Source organism: Ceratosolen solmsi, unplaced genomic scaffold, assembly GCF_000503995.2.
Source record: "Ceratosolen solmsi marchali unplaced genomic scaffold, CerSol_1.0 scaffold14, whole genome shotgun sequence".
Lineage (NCBI taxonomy): Eukaryota > Metazoa > Arthropoda > Insecta > Hymenoptera > Agaonidae > Ceratosolen > Ceratosolen solmsi.
The window spans coordinates 1,578,441-1,595,800 of NW_011948420.1; the positions used below are offsets into that span (position 1 = coordinate 1,578,441).

At 23.0% G+C, this 17,360-nt stretch overlaps 1 protein-coding gene across 1 annotated transcript; it reads left to right on the top strand.

Moving 5' to 3' along the window:
* The first annotated feature begins 4,254 nt into the window (after positions 1-4,254).
* On the top strand, positions 4,255-16,871 carry LOC105361131 (uncharacterized). Its single transcript, XM_011498237.1, has 13 exons — positions 4,255-4,726; positions 6,366-7,150; positions 7,991-8,234; positions 8,292-8,320; positions 8,491-8,904; positions 9,486-9,510; positions 9,937-10,700; positions 10,994-11,362; positions 12,809-13,343; positions 13,624-13,926; positions 14,260-14,529; positions 14,628-14,838; positions 15,530-16,871. The coding sequence occupies exons 1-13, from the start codon at positions 4,255-4,257 to the stop codon at positions 16,233-16,235; spliced, it is 5,127 nt and encodes a 1,708-aa protein (XP_011496539.1). The 3' UTR covers positions 16,236-16,871.
* Positions 16,872-17,360: the final 489 nt, after the last annotated feature.

The following is a 17,360-nucleotide window of genomic DNA, read 5'->3' on the forward strand; positions in this document are numbered from 1 at the left end:
AAATGAAAATTCATATATCTTTTCCAAGGTTAAAAAATAAATTTGTAATTTAATATATTAGGATAATATGTTTATTAGTATGCAAAATCAATGTTATAGGCAATTATTTCCCATAAGTAATATTTTGCTTATAAATAAAGTATCATAAATAAGTTTTTTTTTATATTACGAATATGTTCAACATGTAAAAAAATTTATTAGTAAATGAAGATATAAAGATTTCTTAGATAAAAATAGTAATATCAGCCATCTGTTGAGTCAAAATGATGTTTATAGAATAAAATTTTAAACATTAAAATTAATTAGTTAATTACGAAGTTTTCCAAATAATTAAAAAAATTTTATTCATGTTTCAAATTTGAATATTTATATATAAATGAAGTTTTTCTTGCCTTCGTTGATAACAATTAAGAATTATATAATATAAGGATTACAAAATAATATACATAAATACTAGATACAGTATATAAAAAATATTTTGTGTACAGTATCAACCTAAAATCTCGTACAATTAATAACTAATATTTTTTTCTGTTGATGTTTATATATGTTTAATACTAAATATAACATGTATCAATGCTGTACAAATACGTTGTTAAATAGGAGTATTAATTTTCATAAATTAATACAAATGCAAATGATTTTAAATCATGCTCTTTAGAATACTTGCAATATTAAAAAAAAATTTGATAAAATATAATTAGACCTTAAGTAAACGTTATATAAAGACTGGAAAAATGAACGGTGATAGCAAGGAATGTTAACCTCTAATATAATTTAATGATATCCCGTAAATCCTGTAATAGGCATTTGTGTGCATTATTTATATTTACAAAAGGAATTTATGAACGTTGTTTTATCAACACTTTCTTAAACTCTTAAAGAATTTTATTATTCGGAAAAGGCCATTGACGCAATAATTATTTTTAAATTTCTATGCAAAAAAGTATTTCTTTAGTATATTTAATATATAATTTTTTAATTATTATTAATTAATATAATTATAGATAATTAAAAAAATTATTTGAACTCCTTAATAAATTTTAAATTGTTTAATTAGTGTTAACAATTTGTATAGAGCAACTTAAAAGCAAATACATTAAAAAAAAATATAACTGTTTGGATTAGAAAAATTAAAAAATTATTTTTTATGTATTTTTTACTAAATCACATCTTTTCTCTATTTATATATATTTATATTTATATATTTATATATATAAACAGCATTATGAAAAATTTATGATATTATATAATTATAGAATATCATATAATTTTATGCTATTAACAAAAAATGAATATTAAAAATTAATACAATAGTAAAATAAAAAATTTAATTACAAATCATTTCATAAATGTTTGCACATTCAGTATGATAAATCAAAAAATTAAATACTAATATTATTAACAAAATTACTATAGTGCATTAAATAGCATCTACAAGTATATAAATTTATATTTTTTGTAAATTGTTATAATCGTTATCAAAATTAATAAAATTTGTAAATAATGTCAACAAAACGAGCTTACAGCTTAAAGCCACATAGATATATAAAAATGAATAAAATTTTATTACATTTCAAAGACTTATACATGTTTAATAAAATCAGCTTCAATTGTCTATATATTATATAAATATAATGTGTATATGCTAAACATTGGTGTTAAATACAGTTTAAATTTTTCATTTTACTTATTGTTATATATTTGTAAACAAAATTTTGACAAAATCGAATTCACTGTTTATGTATTTAAAAACAAGTATGTTAATATTTTTTAAATATAATCTTGTATTATAATTAATTATTTACTATTGTAAGAAAATATTTGTTATCTATTGTTGATCGACAACTATATATATATATATATATATATATATATATATATATATATATATATATATATATTTATATAAATATATAAGATAAATATAAAAATAAGACTTTCAAAATGAAACGTAAATTATACATACGTTACATCTGCCAGTCGTAAGTTCAAATTTACAACCACATTTGAGCAATTAAAATACAAGTAAATAAAATTCCAGTTACAAAAATTATTTTTGCCCTGATTTTTATTTCACTTTTTGACGTCCCTTTATTTTTATAAGTTTCAATAAATATAAATAATCTTAATAAAACAAATGATGTAATACTATTTTACTTATATAAAATATATTTTTATTTTGTTTGCATGTGCAAAAGGGATATTTATAATTTAAATATTTCTAACTTTAGAATATATTCAATCTATAACCTGCATTAAAAGATTTTTAAAAACTGAAAATACTGTCAATTTTTTTATTTAAAAATGTTACATTATAAAAATGTTTGTTTATTTGAATAAAAAAATGTAAATAAAAATATAATATGTTTAAGTTAAACATTTCAATAATCAGCATATAAAAAATATATTTTTATCGATCAATTGTTTAATAAGTAATTTTATTAAAAAGCTTTTTATTTTATTTTATAGGCAATAAAATATTTAAAAATATATAATTTTTTCATAATTGTTTCATAATTATATAATATAATAATTTATTATTAATTATTCAATAATCGCATGAAGACATCTAGAAATTCAATACAATAATTATCAATATTTTTATAATTAATTCAATATCGATATTCATTATACATATCTTATATTTATTAATATAATATACAAAAGTAGATTTAAATATAAAAAACACTTATAAAAGTAAAAAATTATTAGTGTGTAAAAATTAATTTTTAAATTTTTTGTGCTTAATAATAGAAATCATTTGTATTAGAACAACATAAAATAAATTTTGTAAGATATTTATTTTTTATTTTGGTAATAATTTTGAAGATAATGTAATAAAATATACCGAAATAATTTATATAAGTTTGAAGGAAGTACCATTAAATAAAAATAGAAAAGGCAACATGATAAAAAGAATGTAATTTATATTCAGTAAATGACAAAAATCAAATAGAAATAATTATTAGTTATTATTTTTCATTGAATGAAATTTAAAGAATTAGTCGTGTTTTAGTAATAAAATAAAAATAACCTTTTTCGAACGATATATACTTTTATGAATTTCATAAATATAGAAATATTCGATAAAATAAACAAGTTATACTTTTACATGAAAATTATGCTTTTATTCATTTATTATGTTCGGAACCTATCCTATAAATTTTAAGTTTTATTGAGATGCAGTTTGTATTTTATCTGTGTATATTTAAAAATTATTTTCATTTATGTTCAATTTATATAAATTTCTATACATAATTAAGCTTTTGATTTTTTACAATATAATTTTGTTATACAAATTATTCAAATAACAATATAAAAAATTTGGAATTAATAATTTTTAAAAAATTATTAAATATTTGGACATTTACTTTTTCTCCTATTATGTTGCAGCTAAATATCAATTCTCAATAATTTTTTACGTATCTTCAAAATTTCTATGTATTACTTTATATAATGCGTGTAAAATAACTTAACTTATTAAGTGATACAATTTGAAACTTATGATTACTTTGAAAAAATAATACTTTGATCACTTATATACTATAATTATGAAATAACTTACTATACTTAATTTGTTGCCTTATTAATTAGACATTTTATTTCTTTCTTTAACCATGTGACATTTTTTTCTTATTTTATATTCATTTTAATATAATTTATAACAATTTAATATATATAATAACAGTATTTATTAATGTTTCGTTTTATACGTATTTGTCTTTAAATAAAAGAAATCTATCATTTCATGTGTTTGTGTATATATATATATATATATATATATATATATATATATATATATATATTACATATTTTTAGATAAATTTGATAATATTAAATAATAAATTAAAATATTAAAAGAAAATATAAACCATATATAACTTTCTATAATATAAGGTCATAAAATCACTAGTATTATAAGATTATAGAAATAAAACTCATTAACATAAAAATTATTACTCTTCGTATATAATTTTCCAATTATCTAATCAATATACAGTCAACTTCAGATATAAAATGTTTTAACCGCAATTAATATTTGAATCTTGTGCTTCTTATCTAAATTATTTAATGTTTAAATTTTAATCATAAAATACTATAAAATAATAATTATTAGATTAAAAAATTAAAATTATTTATTTAATTATCAGTAAATTAAAATTTTCGAAAGTATAATTTAATAATAGAAAAATTAATATAATGTGAAAAAATTGATCCTAATACAATATTCGGAATATATGATATATAGTAATGGAAGAGAAAACAACGAAAAGGGTAAAGAAAAATCCAGAGAAATGGCATCGTTTTCAAATAATATCACCAACACAGTCGATCCTTCGAGGCAACTGTTCAATCATTGATAAGCGTTTCAAACTGTTGAGTCGTGGTAAACAAGCCAGTGCCGCTGCAGTAGTCGGCATTGTATATGCACATCTATTAGAGCCTCGGGACTGGACTTCAAACTTTCTCGACAGAGTCCTAGAGGATGGTGATAGACTATTTCGTATCAGCCAAGCACGTAACCGTTTAAAGGATGATATTTTTATGACTACAAGTTTATTGGAGAAACAATTTTTCGTGGGAGATTATAAATGTAATATATGTACTGAAATTGGCATAATTTGTGGAAATGTTATTAGTGAAAGTATAGGCTTTCCAGACCTCAAAAATGGTCTTAATACATTCTTGAGGACTCCAAATTTTGGAATTCTCACATCTCAAGGTAATACACTTGATTATTATTCAAAATTATCATAATTTTTATTTTAAGTTATTTTTATCTTAAGTTTTATTTGTTTTTGACAATAAATTCATAATAATATAGTTATTTATGATACTAAATTTAATAAATCAAATCATTTCCATTTTCTTTATATTTCGGTAATGAGACAATATTTTAAAATAAATAAATTTAGAGTAAATATTATAAATTAACGTATCAATTAATATTTTTTTTAGAAATTTTCGCGACAATGAATTTGACAAGCAATAAAATAAATAAATATTGTCGATAATTATAATAATTAGTTTCAAAACTATGGTTATTTTAATTCATAAATAAAACTATATTCAAAAGTTTTTAACTTATAATGCAACAATAATTTGAATGATTAATAATTTATGTTAATTTTTTTAAATCTCAAATATTGTTTAATATATTTGAAAATAACAACAGTAAATAAGTGGCAAAATTTTATATTTTCTGGAAGATGTTTAAAGGCTTACTAATGCTAAAAAATTTACTTGCAATGTATCAAGTGTTTCATGACAATTGAGAATATTTAAATAAAAATTTATATAAGCTCGTTTATAATAAACAAAATATTGAATCATTAAAAATATATATATGTATAGTAAATTATATAGCTTTTTCTTAATTTCTATAAAAGTTTTAAATAAATTACAAAATATATCATAACATCGAAAATTAGATGAAGTATTTTTACTAAATGAAGTACTTTTAAATGATTTATACAGTTTTTGTTATATTTATTATCATAATATTTGTATTATAACATTGATATTTTTAATATGAAGGCTAAAGAATTATTCCAATTATTATATTATCATGTGCTATTGTATAAACACTTTTATTTCTTTACATATTTTAAATATCTTGTGAGTTTAAAAAATGAGTTTTTATAAATTTAAATAAATTTATAATAAAAATGTTATTACAATTTAATTATTGCCATATTCTTCACATGTATACCTTCAAATTCAAATAAGAAATTCAATTGTAAATACTTTGATTAATAAAGGAATGTACCATAATAACATTTTATAAATTAATAATTTACTCTCATATTATATTTATTTTTAAAACTTTCAGGTATTTATCAATAAATCATCATTCTTTAGAATTCGACTCCATGGGATGTCTTCGATTTATTTTTTAATTATAACTTTATACTTGTTAAACTTGTTTGCGCTTGATACAATATTTCTTATATATAATTAAATAATTTTAGGTATTAAAAATTAAATAACTGCTTTTGAATTTATTTTAAATGTAAAATAAAGCATCATACCTGGAGGCACATTGAGTTCTTAATTAGCTAAGGTATAATAGCCATACTTAAAAAAAATGTTTGTTGAGGAACGTCTCTAATGCTGTACTATATAAGTTAAACGCTATATTTGTTAAATATCTATTAATATTATAAAAAGGTTTTTGTTATATTGAGCAACACTTTTTAATTTTTATACATTAATTAACCGATAACACATTTTATTTATAAATTGAATATTTGTAAACGTATTTAAACTATTATTGTCGAAATATTTCTTAATTCATTAAGTAATACAATATTATGTATACAATATTGTATTTTATAATAAATATATTTTATTTAAAACAGAAATGTCCGTTGCTATTTGGAATCGTCAATATTGCGGATATTTCTATATAGATCCTGCACCGGTCAACGAATGTGGAAAGAGGAACGTTTCTGGATTTGCATGTATTATTCGAGTACACGATATAGAAAGCATTGTTAAAATGTTTGTGGACAATCTCAAGCAAAAGATTGATTCAAAATATTCTATTGATAAAATCAGCGTAACAAAAATAGAAGCTATAGACAGAGGAAAATACGAATGTCAGAGAGTCTCTAATATTATGGCAAAGAACAAAGTTTCTCTCAAGCCAATCAATGAAATTACGAGATCAAACTGTAGCAAAATAGATACAATAATGGATTCTTCACTGAAGGATACAAAAAATGTTCAAGAATTAATTCGGAAAATTCCATTAACAATTGAAATGACAAATAATGCTATAGAGGCTAAATTCGGCCAAATTCCGATGGTAGACCAAAATCTTTTAAATCACAAATATACATATGATGAGGTGAAGGCAAATGTTCCCTCCACTTTTGTAACAGTAGCAGCTGATCCAGAGAAAAAAATACTTCATGGCTGGACAAATGATACCAACGCCATTTATAAAGGGAAAGGCTCACAATCAGTTGCTAACTGTGTAATGGCTATTGTAATGAAAAAGCTTCATCCTGTAAAAACTTGGTTAAGAAAAACACTCGATGATATTTTGGCAATGGGTGACGCCATCTTCATACAAGTTAAAAATGCGAAACCTAGCATACAAACTATGACTGCCATAGATCTGGATGATACTCGCTTTAAGGTTAATTAACAAATAAAAGTATCGATAAAAATTTGCAATAAATCACTATAATATCTGTAAATATATTTCGTAATTTACAAATTTCTAGTAGATTATATCTTGATTTATTAAACTAATTAAATAATAATAGTTTTACATTATGGTAATATTTATTTCGAATATTTAATGTCGTTAAAAATATATACCATTATGTTAGATTAATATATCATATTGATATATCAAAGAAATATAAAATTTTACATTATTTTTTCATAAGATAAAAGCATTAATAATAATTTACGTTTAAACAATGAGTATTCATATCAACAAAAATATAAATCCTTATAATATTTCTTCGAACTAAATTTTATAGTAAATTATTATATTTTTCTCTAAAACTAACAGTTTCAAATATATTTTTAAAAATATTTAATATAATTGAATAATTTAATATAAATGAAACAAAAATTTTTGAATATATAAATTACTTAAGTCAAATTCTTAAATGAAAACATATATTTTAAAACATTTTTTTATTACAGTTACACAATAAAAAATTAATAAAAGAATATTATTCTAAATAATTTTTATTGGCTATTTTTATTTATATGGTATAAATTGAAAAATTGAAATATTTTATTTTCAAAAAATTAGTAATATTTTTTAACAATTTATAAAAACGAAATATATTAATATTATTAAGTATTATTGTGTTAAATGTGATGAAAAATATAAAATGAAATACGACGGAAATCATATAAAGAATATATAAGAGGAAATAATAAAATAAAATTTATATTTTTAAATATTTTTAAATTTGACTGAAAAATTAAATTATCTTACACATTTTTCTTCTAAAAGTTTGAAAATAACAAAATGATCATTGATGTGGACTTATTAACAATCGTGGGCACTGTCATTTCAAAAGTTTCTACAGTTTTAAACTTAAAGCAAGGTTTAGAAGAATTTTTTATTCAACACACGGATGGTGTATTAGAGTGTTCATCAATGGCTGTTACTATTTGGATGCAAGAAAATTACTACTATATATTTGATTCTCAACCATGTGATATATCAGGCATACACGTAATTATTAACGAAAAAGGTATATAAGCCATTACCAAAATGTAACTAAAAGCATTATATCGAATTTAATATTTAGCTATTTCATCTAGTACCCTACAATTACAAGTAAATTTTGTTTGCTACATATAACAAATCTTAATGATATTGTTATAATTTTTAAATTTTATTTTAATAATTTTAAAAATAAATATTCAAAATTCTAATTAAAACAAATAACTGTATGATGAATGTTTATTTATATTATATTATTATTTGTTACTACAGGTAAAAAAGATAATGAAAATACTGAAATTATGAAAAAAAATATTATTGGCAAATGTTGTGTTGTACGTTTTACAAGTTTGAACTCTTTATACGAGCATTTATTAAAGAATCTTGATTCCGCACAGTTCAAATGTCGTTTCACTATTCGTCGAGTTATTGTTGTAAACGATATACCAGGAATTCGTGATTGGTATTATTTCAAGCCAGCCATAATGGGAAAAAGTTGGATACTTCGTGGAAATATAAATAGTGACGATGACACTTTTGATGAACATAGCCGCGGAATTCAAGATCTTGCAATATCTGTAGTCACTTTAATTACCGCCCAAATAATTTTACCTTCGAAATGGTCTAGACAGGACGTTGACAACACGGTACGAGAAGGAAATGATTATTATAATTGGTGTAATCCTCCAGCTGGTGAGGTATTAAAAAAACTTATTAAATACATTTATACATAATTACAATCTATATAAATTAATTATATTCATAGTTATCATTTATAAATATTAATTATTAAATTCTGCATGCGTTAATTGGAAATATTCTTATAAAAATATTCATAGAACTATTTTTTACAACAAATTTCAAATGATATTTTCTAAATATACGTTATTAAAGAAATTTCTTATGTATAATATATATTTTTTTAACTAATTTTTTTTGTATTATAATTGAATTTCAATATAATGAATAATAACAATTTGTATAATTAAATAATTGTACAAAGTAATTATTACATATTAGATGAAAAATTATAAGCAATAGAATAATGCCGTAAAAATAATTATATAATTTACATAGTGCACTGATATTTTATTATTGAAATACTTACTACTCGCGTTAATATATTGACAGTCCTTGCATAACTGATCAACTGCGGCTTTATAAGCGTCAAGTATATAGAAATACAGGAAAAGTAGAAAACTCATACAGTCATATATATAATGAATTATTATTAACCAATAAAAAGGATTTATTAAAATATGCTGGTTCATCTTTTTAGGTGTTAAAACAGTTTCACTTTTTTCGCCGAGTCAATAACCTCTTCATATTTTATTCTTTCTTCTGATATCAATATAGACCTTAGTCTTTGCAAGGCTCTAATATAATAACACGATGAAGTAAACAATTACCGTTTAACTCACATATTGATAGTGAAAATAATTTGATATTATTGAATAAATATATGATAACGTAATGTTTTTTGTACAGCTTAAAACATTAAAACTCGGCTTTTATCTATTAATAACGATTTTTGCAGATCGATACTGAAAGAAAAATCTTGTCTATAAGTAATTTAAAAAAATATTTGTATTATAAAAAATGCAAAGTCTTTATTGAAATAAAAGAAGCTTGTGTAATTGGTGATTTAAAAATAAATTTTGATGATAATCTAAAAAATATGGAACGTGGAATAAGTAATTTTTTTGAAAATTATCAATTTGGGATATTAGAATTTAATAACAAGTATTTTGCAATATGGAAATTTGATGAAGAATTTGCAGATAAAAGTAAAGAAGAAGGATATTATTTATTTTGTGATAAACCATGGGAAAATTTTTTAAATGAAACTCATACTGAAACTAATAACACAGAAGAATTTGCTTGTGTATTGAAATTTCCTAATGTTTCTGAAATTATATTTATTTTGAAAGAACAATTAGAAATTGAAGATGAAATAGTTCAATCTTTTTTTTTTATTCATGAAATAAAAGTAGCTTCTATGAGTGAGCAATTAACAGATGAAGAAATTGAAATAGATAAAGTAACTTTAATAAAACCAGAATTACGAGCTTACACTGCTGTTGGTGAAAATGGTGCTTTCCTATGTGGTAGCTTTAATCAAGCAAATGATATTCTTTTCAAAATGGAAACAAGAGATAAACAGCAAGCTGCAAATGCATTAGTAACATTAGCAATGACAAAATTATATGATCCACATCTCTGGTCTACTGGAGTTATAGATGATATATTAAAAATGAGTGATAAATTGAGCAATGAAAGTTCAAAAAATCTCCAAGATAATAGCGAAGAGGATATGGACAATTCTAGACAGTATCTGTTACCAAGTGAAATAAATCCCAGTTTCTTTCTGGGAATAAATGAAATCACCGTAAATGTTGAAGAAAATTCTGTTATAGGACAACTTAATGACTTAACGAAAAATTTAGAAGATTTTTTTGTAAATAATAAAATGGGAATTTTCAGGAAAGATCAGGTATTTAATGATATGATTTTCATTCTTAATAATTACTTAAATTATTCAAATAAATGAAACACCTTACTTATTTTCAAAATATATTGTAATATATAGTATTTACGATTTTTTGCATACAAACATTACATAATTTTTTTGTTCCAAAATTCATAAAAATTTTTTTTGTGTTAAAATTCTATCGAAATATTTAAATATGACATATTTCGATTACATTAGGTTCCATTATATTTATAATGTAAATATAACATTTTATTTATAAATAAAAAGTATTATAATATTTTTTATATCGGTAGATTATTTTATCAACATGGAAAGAAGAAAGTATTTATTTTGCAATGGATCCAAGAGGTCAAAAAACTGGAAATGCTACGGTGTATTGGTACATTGATATTTCTTCGTTAGCTGAAATTTTACTTCAATGTTGCGAAAAATCTGATGGTGATTTCATACTTGACAGTGTGACTATAGAAAATCATTATTCTATCAGTGAACATATTCCAGAAGATTATATTACGGAAGATAAATGGTACAATTTTTCTAAAATTGAAGAAGAAAGTTGGAAAATTGATTGCCACGTTACTCTAACAGATGAAATATTTTCAAAAGAAAATCAAGGAAATCAATCTGCTGCGATCTGTATAATGGCAATAGTGTTTTCAAAGGTAATTTTATAAATAATTGTATAAGGCTAAAAATGTTTAAATTAAAACTATATTTCTATTTTATATACATGACAATTCGTAAAAGCACCAATAGTTATTTTAATACAATATTTTATTTCATATTTTACTTAGATATGTAGAAATATATGAATAACCAACAATTACTTTTTTTTGAAAATAGATATGTACATATTAATAAATAACATACTATCGTAATTGTATATATAAATCATTTCAAATTTGGAAATAGAGGATTAATGTTAATATATTTAGTTGATTAATCAATATTCTTCTTTTTATCTGCAAAATGGATTTATGTATGTTTAAATTCAATATTGAATTTTATTACACTTATAAAATGCATCGCTTATAAAGACAAAATCTATTTTATATTAATATAGTATAACTTGTAGATTTTGTTCATATATCTAAAAACTAAGGATATTTATCTTGCTCGATTGAATAATTATCCTAGTTTCTACATTACTTTTTCTTATCGGTATTTCAGAATCTTATTATTCTAGTAATTTAACTGTTCGTGTATTTGTTTCGATAAATATCCAGTTACAATATTTATTAATAATACTTCTTATATTATATCTTATGAAAATGTACATTTTAATAGCAATTTTACTAATGTATTTCTGTCTTTTTCTGCATTTATTTAGATTCCATATTTTTTAAATCTTTTCAATGCTAAAATATATTTATATTAACGTTGTTTAAAATATTTATATTTTATTGTTTCTAAACAAGAATTTAAAAAATATATTGCAGTTTTGTAGAATATGATCTATTTCTTAAATCAGTATGTCAAAAGATAAAAGTAATACATGAATCTCGTATAAGTATCTATTATTATCTATTATTTTAAATGAGATTTCTAAACAACAGATCCAATCTTTGTAAATAATGTGACTGTTACTGTAATTAAAAAAAAAATCATTTCTGTACATAACTAATACATATTAGTTATTAATATGTACAACTTTAATAATCTTAATTTTCTTCATATTATAATAATATATAACAGTTTTCATGCTCAATAATATGTATCATGTCAATTTTAATTATTACCATATTATATAAGAACATACTTAAAACACAATGTACTTATGAAATATTCATTAGTCTTTATTTCCATAACATAAATAATAAATAACATGAGAATAAACGAACAAAAAAAATGTATAATTGATTATAAATTTAAATGTATTGATACTTTTTCTTATAGAAATAAAATTTTAGTTTAATATTTAAAATCAATTTTTAATATTATTTTTTAAACAATTTCAAATAAAAATTTATTTTTATTGTGATTACAAATTTTAATGAAAACAAATTTTAATTCGTTTTCGAACCATTTGAATATTTGATAATGTGATAAATTTATTAATAAGATATATAAGAATACATAACGATTTTTGCTATCTTATATTTCTTTAGGCATATGAACCACGCTATTGGTCTACAGAAATTTTGGATGAAATTACGATCACAGGAGATACATTACATTCACGGAGTGTAGCTTGCATTGGAGAGAATAAAAGTTTTCAATGTAATGAAATAATCAGTGAATTTTTCATTGCTAATCGTAGAATAGATTTGAACATTCAAGATTGTGTACAATCAGGAACAGTAAGTGGCAAAAATCCAAGGATCAAAGACATTATAACAGGGATTTCAAACTTTTTTGAAAGATCTTCTTCTGGTTGTATAATGTTTGAATGTTTAAATGTTGCAATTTGGACATACGAAAATTACTTTTATTACTTCAAACCTGGGCATTTTTTAATGCGCTTTGAAAATAAAGTTACACTAGCCAAAAAAATAAGAATGGATATAGATGAAGATGCCGATTTTATTATTAATAGTATAGATATTTTAGACTGGAATAAGTTACCACCATGGACATTTGATCCTAGTTCAGCAGTCAGACCATCAAATCTTCCACCACTGAACGCATATTGCAGATTACAAGGCAAGATTTAAATATTAACGGGATAAATTAATTTTATTAAATAATATAATAAAAATAAATTTTATTTATTTTAATTAATAAATTTGTAACATAATTCAAATAGCACATGCACACACATATCTTAATATATTAATTTTATAAACAATGATATAGATAATTGTTTTATATAATTGTAAATATATAACATATATATCGTATAATAATAAATAATGTATGTGCATTATTTTTTGTAAAATACAAAATAAAATTTTATATAAAACAAGTTAAATATTTCTTTTAGGAAGAGCTAGAGCTATTTTACGAGGTTTTACTCATCAGGCATCAGAAATATTTTCTGAAAATATTCGTGGCCATCAAACAGCGGCTAATTGTGTTATCTCTCTTGCTATGTTTGTAATTAAAAATCCTGTCACATGGACCAGAAAAACCCTTGATGAAATTTTAGCGATTGGAGTTAATTTGCATCGTGAAAGTTTAAGATGTACTAGTAAAACAACTACATTGAAACCATGTGATATTATTAGAATTTTTCACATCGGTGTCAATGTTTTGGCGGCAGATGTTGAAAAGGCTACTATTACTGGTTCGTTTAAATTAATTTATTATGTGCGCTGACAACATGTTTTATAATTTAAAAAGTAAAGGTTTTAAAAGCATAAAATTATATATTATTAAAATGTTATGTTTAAACCAAAGATCATATAAATAAATTCATATCTTCAGCATACTGTGTATTTTAAATGGTATATTTCTATAAATTTAAGAAATGTATATAATTTTTTAATAATATGCAGTAAAATTTATTTTTAATTAATAAACCATTAAGATTTATAAGTAATTACAATGTATTTAAAATAATAGTTACTAATTTATCGAAATTTAATCATTTATTATTTCTATATAACATATTTTTAAGGTATAGTGACAACTCCTCCTCCAAAATTAGAAGACGAAAGTAAAAAAGATAAAAATGTTTCCAAAGCAAAATCTGTTAAAGATAAAAAGATCAGTAAAATAAATCGTGTTTCTCCACCATTATCCCCTCCAATATTATTAAAAGAAGGACTTAAACAATTTTTTGAAACAAATAATGCTGGAATTTTGATTGCTGGTCGATATATGGTAGCAATTTGGATCGATAATGGAGTATATTTTATGTATGATCCAAGATCTAGAAATCATGAAGGTTTTTCTTTATTTTGCATTTTTACATTAGTCATTATATTGTCTAAATTAAAATATTTAATAAATTTATATTTTTATACAATATATTTCTTATTACAGGTTTAAAAGAAGATGAGAATGAAGGAACTTCGTGTGTTGTGTGGTTTGCTTGTATGCAACCTCTGTTTGATTTATTGTCTACAAATATTAATGACGATGAAAAATATGTCGAATTTGAAATTTCTAGAGTTATTATTAAAACAATATGCGTTGAACCTTTACCTTCTCCAATTAGTTATAAAGCAATAAAAAAAGAACAAGAAAACTTAAGGTACATTATTTTTATTCAAACTATTTAAAACTGTAACCATTAGTTTTATAAAAATATAGTTTTTATATAAAATATATATTAAACTCATAATAATCGAAATATTGAATTAAATAAATGAAGTTTAACAAACGACTGTGATACACGTAAAGAAAGAATGATAAAAATAAAAACAAAATCTAGTTTTAATATAATTATTTTATATTAGATGTATAATCATGAAATTATACTTTTAAATTTGTTCAAAATATTAAATGCGAATATTGTAATAATACTGTAATAATATTGCAAACATATGAAGACACAATATTTCATTAGAAAGACTTTATTTCTACATTGAAATAAAGTAAATTATTTGTATTAATAGAAAGTATTATTCAAGTGATAATTAATTTATCTTTAATTGTTCTTCGTGAATATATTCAATTAATTTTTAACATCGTTACTTGCGCTCTTTATTTATGATTATTAAATACATAAAAAAATTAAATATTCTGTAAGTAAATATAAGGATCTTATCATATTTAAGGAAATACGAAAAGTCTGGTTCTGAAAATCGAATTAAATGATAATTAAGAATAGTTAGAATGTTCAACGTAGTATAAACGTTAAGGCATTCATGCACCTAATAAATATTAAAATTACAAAATGTTTGTTATTGGATAGATATTAATACAACGTATTTATGTCGTAGCATTCAAATGGATGAAATCTGTCCAAGTTCGGTTCATAAACAGCAGCAGCAGCAGCATCTACTGAATATTGACTTAGAATCATCATTTAAACGCATAGATCAAGAATCAAGCGTTTTGCTTGGTAGCAATCACATGTCCGATAGACTCTTTTCTGTGGACAATCGTGGGCTTCAGAGTACCGCAATCGCTGCTGTAGCTATCGTTGTGGCAACCTTACTTGCACCTTCCACGTGGACGAGTGATTTAATTAATGCCACACTCAAATATGGAGATATCTTACACACAGAATGCGCGCGCCTCACTCGTCCCGGTTCGCGTACACTTTCAATCAGTGAGTTGCTTGATACATTCGTCGTAGGTGACGTTAGAGCTAGAATACGCTTGTATAAAAACACAATGGCCGGTATAACCTTGGAGCATGACCTTGCAAGCGCACTTGAACTATTTTTCACTACCAATCTCTTCGGTATTATGCATACCTCCAATTATGCGATTGCTCTCATGAAGCATTGGGGTAAATTTTACTTTTTTGATGCATCAGAAAGAAATGGATTTAAAGGCTCATTTGAAGGCTCGGCTTGCTTAATCAGGTGTGAAAACATTACCAAACTAACTAAAGTTATGCTGCAAGTATGCTCTTTTAAAGAACCCACCGCATATACTCTTAATGCCGTGCAAATTTTAGATTTACATTTTTTCACATGATATTTGACTAATAATAGAGCAACGAATTGTTTTTATATTAAAAAAAAGAATTAATAAAAAATATGATACGTACACGCGTGGGGGCTAGATAATTTACCATAGACAGACAAGGAGGTACGAGGAAAATGAGCGAAGGAGATTTTGTAACCATAGGCTAAGACTACAATCGATACGAGTAACTACTGACAGAAAGTTCTCAAATTGCTAATTTTATTTATAGTTTTATGACACAAATCACTTTTAGCATCTACATGAGTAGGAGTACAGGCTATACGAGAATGAATTTGATACAGATCAGTTATTAGCGTAAATACAATGTCTCAATTACATGCTATGAACTAGATACTTAAAAAACACTGTACAACGCAGCCGAACTGTCGGACATACTTTACATATAATACAAGCGCGCCCAAAAGCAAGACATTCGTTCGATCAGTTGTTTGTTTCGGGCGCGCATTTTTGTTGTCTGCACTTTCTCTGCTAGCAATGCAAGACATTCGTTCTCTTTTACATTTATTTGTGTTTTTTCACCTTCAACTTACATTTTGCAATTTGTAGCTTGTTCAAATTACAAAACTATACTTAGCGAATGTAAATCCAACGTTCTCTCACTTTTTTCAACTCTGTTATTATAAAAACGCATCTTTCTTCAATCGGTCGAGATAAAAGATTTGTGCTTCTCGAACCTGTTGTATAGGCCATCTTGTGATTGGCACGCACTTGAAGTCGTTATCCACTCGCACTGGCAAGCTCATACATTTTTGAAGTGTCAAATTTTTTTCACCGCTCGTAAGATTAATTTAATTGTGGACAAAAAAACTGCTGTTTTAATCCTTACAAACAATTTATTGAATTCTCAGAATGTGCTAATTTTATGTATTTTATGCACGCTTTAAAAAAATACTAGATAAATACTACAAAATCAATATAAATAATTATGTAAAATAATTATAAATATATAATAAATAAATAAAGTATAACAATTCTTATCCATGTTTATACATAATTGGGTTTTAGAAAACTTGCAAATAAAACCTTTTTTATAATCAAATTTAAACTATTCAATAAATCGCTTGTGGAAACAATTCAGTTTGTTTTTACGATTAAGCTCATGTACTCTCAGAC